The sequence below is a fragment of the Daucus carota genome, chromosome 3 (genome assembly GCF_001625215.2).
Source record: "Daucus carota subsp. sativus chromosome 3, DH1 v3.0, whole genome shotgun sequence".
Classification (NCBI taxonomy): domain Eukaryota; kingdom Viridiplantae; phylum Streptophyta; class Magnoliopsida; order Apiales; family Apiaceae; genus Daucus; species Daucus carota.
The window spans coordinates 43,883,546-43,893,064 of record NC_030383.2 but is presented as its reverse complement, the minus strand read 5'-3'; the positions used below and the strand labels follow the sequence as shown (position 1 = coordinate 43,893,064).

Here is a 9,519-nt window from a genome sequence, read left to right as displayed (position 1 = left end):
AATTTTTGGCTCGTGTTTTGAAATAATTTCCAGCGTGTGCTTATCAGCAAACACTGATAACTACTCTCTCCATCCTCTTTTACATGTTCATTTTGATTTTTTGACTAGTCAGATGGACTATACTTTGATTAAAATTTACATGTATTATATAATTGAATAAATAATAAAAATTATATCATTAGAATGTATATTATGCCTATTTTAATATGCAACTTTCCAATTTTGAAATTAATAAATAAATAATTTATAATATTTAGTTGAAAATTGGTCAATTTGACTCCGTGAAAACAAAAATGGACATGTAAAAAAGTACGGAGGGAGTACTTTTCAGTTAGGTGAAAATTTTTAATTGATGGAGATTTTTATAAATGCAGGAGACTATAATTATTACTCCCTCCGTCCCATTTTAGTTGTCACATTTCTATTTTTGTTGGTCAAATTGACTAATCTTTGACCAGAGATTATAAATCATTCTTTCATTATTTTAAAAAATTAAAAATTATATCTTAAACTAAATTAAAAGTTATTTCCGGTGACATATATTTCTTATTTTTTCAATTGATAAAATATTAATAAATTTCAGTCAAGTTATGATCAATTTGACCCGCACAGTAACAACTAAAATGGGACGGAAGGAGTAATAAGATGAGACTATTATTATTAATGAAATGAGAATCAAACACTTAATAATTGTCCGCATACATACTACAAAATCCGAATTTCTAAATTACAGAACTCGCATGATGCCAATGGAGTATTGTTATGTGTACACCGTTAGTTGTTACAATAACTTATCATAAATATAACGGTTTGGCTAGTGTGTGCCCATGGGCACATGCTAAGTGCGGAAATTTTTGTATTTTGGGAGATTTTGATTGGTTTGGTTGGTGTATTTGCAGGGGGTCCACCATTATCATTAGATAGGAGTCAATCAAAATTATCCAAGCACAAAATTTTCCGCGCTTAGCATGTGCCCATGGGCACACCATAGAAAAACCGTAAATATAAATATGGATCCGTCCTCACGTATGCACATATCTCCTTGATGCTGGATACTCCCCGTACGTATTGTTTTCTTTTGAAAAGCGCTTCCCATCTACTTAAACAAGTCCAAACCAATAAATGTAAATTTTACCAGATTTTCTACCACCAACTATTAATTATTAGGTGAATTAATGTTGATTTCATTTAAAACATTCATTCCCATCGATTTGGGATTCTATAAATTTACATAATCGCTCACATAATTATTCCAACAAAACTCATATTGCTCTCAATAATTCACCATGCCATCTCCTTTTGTTGCTAGGAAAACAAACCCTTCTTCTCTTAAGAAAAAGTTGCAAACAATTTTAGCTGCAATAACCGGGGTTTTCCTTCTTGGAGGATGGGCTTTTACTACTGTCCCGGCTCTTTTTAATTACTCGAGTTATTTGGTTCATCACCAAATCGCTCATGTATCACATAAACTCAACTATTATATGTCTGGTCATACGTTTTACGATGATCCAGATTTTAGCTATTCTATTACAGACCCTCTTAAGGATTGGGACCAGAAAAGAGCTGCGTGGCTGAAGGAACATCCGCAATTCGCTTCCCGTGGAGCGAACCGGGTTCTCTTGGTGACCGGCTCACAACCTTGGCGCTGCGAAAGTAATCTAGGTGATTTCTTGCTTTTGAGACTTTTTAAAAATAAGGTGGATTATTGTCGTATCCAGGGCTATGAAATATTTTACAACAACGCTTTTCTTGAGACGAAGATGGACGATCATTGGGCCAAACCAGCGGCTATTCGGGCTTCGATGCTGGCTCATCCGGACAAGGAGTGGATCTGGTGGGTTGATTCGGACGCTGTTTTCACAGATATGGAGTTCAGGTTGCCTCTGGACAAGTACAAGAATTATAATCTTGTCGTAAATGGATGGCCCGATCTGATTAAGGAGCGGAGCTGGCTCGGGCTCAACACGGGGGTGTTACTCTTCAGGAATTGTCAATGGACCCTGGATTTGTTGAGTGCATGGGCTTCGATGAGCCAGTTAAGCCCTGATTATGACAAGTGGGGCCAGATTTTCAAGGCAACATTTAAGGACAGAGACGAAGCTAGATCCTCGGATCAGACCGCTATGGTCTATTTGGTGCTGAAACACAACGACACTTGGGGCGATAAGATTTATTACGAGGATGAATATTGTTTTCAGTGCTATTGGGTGAAGAGTATTCGTAAGATAAAGCAAGCGAGAAATGTGTATGTGGAAATGGAGAAGAATGTGAGTGAGTTTAGGAGGCGGCATGCCGAGGTGGCCACACAGGGTTATGGTGCATTGAGAAACAAGTTCTTGGAACAAGGAGGCTATGGGAAACATACAGGAAGGCGGCCGTTTATTACACATTTTGTCGGGTGTTCGCCGTGCAGTGGAAACAATAATGTGAACTATTCCGGACAAGATTGTGTGCAAGGATTGGAATTGGCTCTGAATACCGGTGATAATCAAGTTCTTCGTAATTTTGGATATGTTCGTCATCAGCCCGGAAATATTACCTCATGGGTGTTCCCCTTACCATTTGATGAACCAGCCGAAATTAATGTAAATTTGCCGAATTAGGATTCATGATATCGGTGTTTAATAATAGATATTTATATATGTATGTCGCACCTGTGGCTCAGTCGGGTCACCCCGTTATTATCATCGGCTCCATTTGCATATGCCGGTGATTATGTTCATGAGTAGCTGGTTACTGGTTAATGTGCAAAAGATGGTTGATTGTGTTTCTGATGGTGATGAATATATATATAGCTTGAGCAACATTATTCTAGTATTATTTTGAGCAAATATATTACTCTACATCTACAAAACAATTACCAATCCATCACGACATTTTGATAACTGAGATTATAAAAACTAAACAGTACTTAAAATACTGAAAATACAGTTGAAAGAAAAATACCAGAGAACACAAATTGATTGTCAAAATGAATTTTAATATCATTGTTTAATTAGTTATAATTCTTTTAAATAAATGGATCCATACATATATGATAATTTCACGGGTTAAAACATTCTAAACTGACATAGTCACCGGGAAGAATTTTGGATACACAATTGGGTTCTGCAGCGCTACAGTCTAAAAGTGGAGAAAACACAAGAAATAGAATTGAGCGAATGAGCGTGGCTGAATATGTAAAAATTGACTGAGATCGACTCCCTCACAGACTTTAAAGTTGATTAATTTTACTAGTACTAAAACTTTTTCTTCTACGGAAATCACTTATCAGCAAAAGACATAGAATCAGTTATGTGCTGACATTCTAATATCGAAAATCACTGACCCGATCTTCATCGATTCTTCCAATCACACCTATCACTGCATCGTGCATCTTTAAAGTGCGCGACATGGTGCTGACTGTTGTCTCCCGAGAAACACCTGACGATCATTGACCATACGAGTAGAAGCAACCTTTAAAAGCTCCCTGAAATCCTCCTCGTTGATTCTGGTGGAGAAAGATATATATGAATTTACACTAAAATTGTTGGCCAACTTTGTCGTTTGACCACTACTGTTATTCATCCTGTTTGCAAAACTAGTTTATGTGTCAGTGATTTTCTTTCCATCTCTTTCGATAAATAACAAAGTTTTGCAAACACATCACTTTGTTCAATGCTTTAGCAGGCTTGTTTATGCATCGGCTAAAAGGCTTTTGTTTTTGATTCCATCTCTTTCCATCCTTGAGCAAAGGTATAAATAAATAATCCTTCGGTAAAGATATAAATAAATACTACTAGAGTATTGTGTTCACTTGGATGGAATAGAAGTTTTATGAAAAAAGAAGAAAGTATAAGAAATAGTGACTAAATCTGAATGAGTTTAAATTTTTTGTTTTAAAGATCGTAAGGAAACATTATGTAGAAATTGAATAAACATTTCTTATAAAACATGTGAGTTAAAATTTAAGTTAAAATAGTAACGATAGAATAATTGAAGTTATGAAAATTAAAGATATTAACTCTAATTTTAGAGTACAAAATTTATTACATTTCGTATCCATTCCATTCCATCTAAGTGAACACAACAGTAGCGTAATTATATATAAAACCAAGGGCCTTGATTTGAATGTGTGTTGGTCTGTCAAATCAGCGGGGGATGCAGATACTTATACATTCCAGCATCTAATACAGTAGAATTGGGCGATATAGGTATCAACTCTTATATTAAATAAAAAAAAAATGAAGAAAAAGAAAATGCACGGATTACATGTGTAAACAACATGCGTTTAATACAAGGCTTAAATACATTTTAACCATTAAGGTTTCACCTCCTATACACCATAACCAGCAAAGTATGAAAATATACGATTCGGCCATTGAAGTTCAGGCAAACGGACGATTCGACCATTGGCTCGGCAAAAAAGTGAAAACCGGGAGCAAGTGCAAGGCACTCTCGGTTCAGTGTGCTTATGCGAAACTTACCCAACCAAACTTACACAATTCTCTCTCACTGTTTCAAGCTTCAACTCAAGTGTTTGTTACATTGCTTCAGCTCTTCAACGTCTTTTTTCTTGCTGAAGCTAAGCTTCACCTTTTGTAAAAACAAAGATTTTTTGTTTTCGTTTTCACTTCGGTTTATATACTTTTTAAATTTTAAATTATTTCATTATCAGAATTTGTCTAAAATATTTAATCAAATTATCTCCACAATTTAATTTTTTTAATTTATACATATTATTTATTAATTTTGAAGAATTTAATATTTATTTAACAATTTACATCAAAACCCTAGAATAAAATTTTGAATACTAGAATTAAAAATTAAATGAAATATTTTATTTTTAAATTGGATCTCAAATAAATTATATATGTATAAATATCATATAATCAATTTAGTTTTAACATCAGAGTTTTTTTTCCCAATAAGCAGAAAATTAATTAGAAATAATGGCGTGCACAGCAACACCATCAAATATTCAGGAATATGCGATAATGATATATTGCGCTGCTATAGATATTACACCAGATTTGAAATCAAAACTTCTCATTGTTGCTGAGACTTGAACAATTAAAATAAGCTATTACCGGAAATAACCTCACCACCATGCATGCAGCATTCTGGCGACTGGCTGAGACGGTCTCCGGCTAAATAACACAACTTAATATAATTATATATGTTTATTTAGAATAAATAATGAATATAAAAATAATGAATAATATTTGATTATTGTAATAGTCGTCAAAAAATATATTGTGATAAGTCGAAACAAATAAGTGATCGGAAATATATTGGGGATTTGGTAGGAGTGATTTTTCAGGATAGTAATCGAAATATATTAAAATAATGACCAATATTTGATTATTTTAATAGTCGCAAAAAAAAATATTTTGATAAGTCGAAACAAATAAGTGATCCAAAATATATTTGGGAATTGATAAGAGTGATTTCTCTGGGTAGTAATCGAAATATATTAGAATAATGAATAATATTTAATAATTGTAATAGTCGTCAAAAAATATATTATAATAAGTCGAAACAAATAAGTGATCCAAAATATATTCGGAAATTGGTGGGAGTGATTTTTCAGGGTAGTAATCAAAATATATTAAAATAATGAATAATATTTTATTATTGTAATAGTCGTCAGAAAATATATTGTGATAAGTCGAAACAAATAAATGATCCAAAATATATTCGGGAATTGGTCGCAGTGATTTTTCGAATAATGATAGAAATATATTAAAATAATGAATAATATTTATTTTATTATAATAATTTTTTAAAAATATCTTGTAATAAATCGAAACAAATAAATCCAAATAAATAAGTGCATCACGTATAGTTCTCGTAAAATGCTTGAAATAAATAACACTATGTAAGCAATAAGACTGGGAAAGTGTGTTAGAGCATCTCCAAGGGGCTCTCTAAATGAGCTCTTAACTTCAAATTTAAAGAGCAATGCAAGAATTAGAGCTCCAATGGGCTCTTAGAAGCTTTTTAAAAAATTAAGAGCTTAACATCTCTCCTCTCTTTTAAAGAGCATGTAAGAGCTCTTAACTTCTTTTTCATGAATATAATATTAGTTTCCCTCCAACTTTACTCTCAACAATTCTCTCTTTTTACTTTTCTCTCTCTTTTATATATGAATAAAATATGAATAAGGAGCAAGTATAAAGAAAAGCATTGGAGTTGAAATCTTTTTCAACGTCTTAACTCACTAGGAGCCAAATATTATATTATATTTTGAAGAGCGACTCAAGAGCACCATTGGAGATGCTCTTAGTGTATGAAGTTAGAATTGCAAATATAACTGCATGCTCCCTCCCCACCTACCATTAGAGGTGGCCATTCGGGCGGGCCGGGGCGGTTCGGGCCGGTTCAGACGGTTTCCGAACCGTCACAGGTGGAACCGTAACCGGCCCGTCTAAGTTGGCGGTCCGGTCCGTGCCGGGCCGGGCTAAAGAAATTAGAAACCGGAACCGTGTTATACGGATTCTACGAGTTTGGCGGGTTAGACGGTTCGTGCGGTTCACGGTTCAGGCGGTTCCGCGGTTTAGCAGACAGGCCAATACACTTAGATTTAGTTAGTATTTCCTACTTAGTAGAGTCACAGTAGGTGACCAAATCATTGTGTTTTTTGTTTTTAATATTAATGTGCAACTGATCTGGACTTTACAATGGAATTTAATTTTAGAATTTAATTTCTTAATTTAACTAATAATAAATTATTATAAACTAATAAATAATAAAATGGTAAAAAGAGGGCGGCACCTCTTATAGATTTTATATATTAAAAAAAGATTTTACAAATAATGTGAGAGGACTCCTCTCTAAAAAAATAGATATATATTATTTTTATTATATTTCAAGAATGGCAAAGTTCTAGTTATTGTAAAAATAAATAGAAATATATTATTTTTGTTATATTTCTACTATGAAATAACTTTGTTACAATAATATTCTTTTTTTTTTGAAAATAATTTCTTAATAACACAAGAAGAATAATTAAGAAATTAAAAAGTTAAGCAGAAATTAATGCATAAAATAGTATCCACAACTACAAATATCAAAGCAATGAGTTATGATCACTGCATCACAGCCAAAGAACTTTTAAAATGATACATAATACCCTCTCAAGACGGGCTCAAGACGGGCTGGCGCGGGCTTCGGTTCACGCGGGTTGCGGTGAACCGCGGGCTCACGCGGGTTGCGGTTTGACGCGGGTTGGAACGGTTTTGGCGTGCCGGTTTGTACGGTTTGCGAATCGAAGATCTTAGACCCGTAACCGGCTCGTCGTCAACCATGGTTCGTGCCGGTTTGTGCCGGTTTCGAACCGGAACGTGAAAATGCGGGCTAAATGACGGTTCGGTTCGGTTCGGGCCGAGCCAAACCGCCCGAATGGCCGGCTCTACCTACCATCCACTCTCTAAAACCGCGAGTGTATTAAACTCTCTCCCGGTTTTTTCTTTGTAAATTTTTGAGTATATTCCCTTTTGCACCCCGCTGGTTTTGGCCAAAATCACTTTATTACCTATACTTTCTATAATTGCACTATGCATCCCTTTACTATTTTTGGCGCGGCACTTTGCACCCTTCCGTTAAAAAACACAGGGGTAGTTTGGGCAATATATAAAAATTAATTATTGATAGATCTTTATTTATTTTTTTTGACCCTCTAAACGATATTTTTTGAAAATTCTTAAAGAATGAAAGTCGTAGAGAACGAAAAGATCCTTTTAAAACAATAAAATTCAAAATTATTGAAATCTTTTTTGTAATTTTTTACTAGATTACAAAAATTAGAGATCTTGTAAGAATTCGTGATAAATTCAATTAATTTCGGATTTCGATGATATTTGATGATTCGGAAAACACTTTCAATCGTCTATAACTTTCGTTCATGTTGTTTCCTCATATCATGTTTCGAAATATTTTTGAAAAATTGAATTTTAAACTAAAAACATGAGTTGTAAATACATTTTATTATTTCAAAAATATTTCAAAACATAATATGAGGAGACAACATGAACGAAAGTTATAGGTAATTGAAAGGGTTTCTGAATCATCAAAAATTATCAAAATCCTAAATTAATTGAATTTATTACGAATTTTTACAAGATCTTTAATTTTTGTAATCTAGAAAAAAATTACAAAAAAGATTTCAATAATTTTGAATTTTATTGTTTTAAAAGGATCTTTTCGTTCTCTACAACTTTCATTCTTTAAGAATTTTCAAAAAATATCGTTTAGAGGGTCAAAAAAAATAAATAAAGATCTATCAATAATTAATTTTTATATATTGCCCAAACTACCCCTGTGTTTTTTAACGGAAGGGTGCAAACTGACGCGCCAAAAATAGTAAAGGGATGCACAATGCAATTATAGAAAGTATAGGTAATAAAGTGATTTTGGCCAAAACCAGCGGAGTGCAAAAGGGAATATACTCTAAATTTTTTGTGGTGAAAGTGTACATAACAAGAAACTTCAATGACCGAACCGTACATTTTGAAACTTGGATGGTCAGTGTGTGCAACAGGTGAAACTTCGATGGTAAAAATATATTTAAGCCTTAATACAATCCACCCGAGAACACTATCTAGCACAAGAAAAGAAGTACTCCCAACACAAAACCGAAAGTCAAATTAAATGGATAAGGCGTAAACAAGGCTTTTGCACTGACTTAGAACTAGAAGAGGAGGGCTGTTATTTTAGCATGCGGCGAGTCCTCGGACATAAAAATAGTTTCTGTTTCTTGCAAACAAATCTAAGTGCTGAACCCTGAACACTGAGATTGTCATCTCCAAAATCACAAACTCGATCTTCATCAATTCTTCCGATAGTCAATCTCATCCTAACCGGAACACTTTGCACCGCTTCTGGCGTGCTTGCTGGCTGTTGTCTCCAGGGAAACTCTTGCTGATCATCGACGACCACAGAGCGACTCAAAGTTTCAGTCGAAGCTACCCTCAGAAGCTCCAAAAAATCGTCCTCGTTGTTTCTCATGGACAAAGACGAATTGATTCTGTAACCCTTGGGCAAACTCGTCTTTGGACAATTACCAAAATTATTACTCATCCCGTTGGCCAAACTATTCATGCTCTGCACGTATAAATCTTTCGCTCTGCTTAGTGCTCTTATCGGCGTCTTTATGCATCTCTTGATGACTACGCATTCGGTTCTATCTTTTGCCTTCATTTTAGATATGTCTATTGCCAATGCAGCTACAAGTATAATAACAAGCTAAATACACATTAATGCATACGATATCAAACAAGTTTAAAATTATTAATCCAGAAGAAAAGTAGCTTATGCATACTATATCAACACAATTTAATTAAAATACTCAAGGAGACGGTAAAATAATTGCGTTTGTTTAGCATTATTTAGTCGAGTCCTAGTACAGTAGTGCGCTTAAAATATTCAAGTAGCGTACATTTGTTAACCCGAATAATCTTATAAAAATCGTTGTTTGGTTTGGTAAGTGAGTTTGAGGACGGGGTTAATTAGACGTCAGGGCATTTGTTTATTGATTGA

General features: G+C 34.1%; 1 protein-coding gene across 1 annotated transcript; it reads left to right on the top strand.

Moving 5' to 3' along the window:
• Nucleotides 1-214: 214 nt before the first annotated feature.
• Nucleotides 215-2,769, top strand: LOC108213554 (galactomannan galactosyltransferase 1). The gene has a single exon (XM_017385358.2). The coding sequence runs from the start codon at nucleotides 1,287-1,289 to the stop codon at nucleotides 2,601-2,603; it is 1,317 nt and encodes a 438-aa protein (XP_017240847.1). The 5' UTR covers nucleotides 215-1,286; the 3' UTR covers nucleotides 2,604-2,769.
• Nucleotides 2,770-9,519: the final 6,750 nt, after the last annotated feature.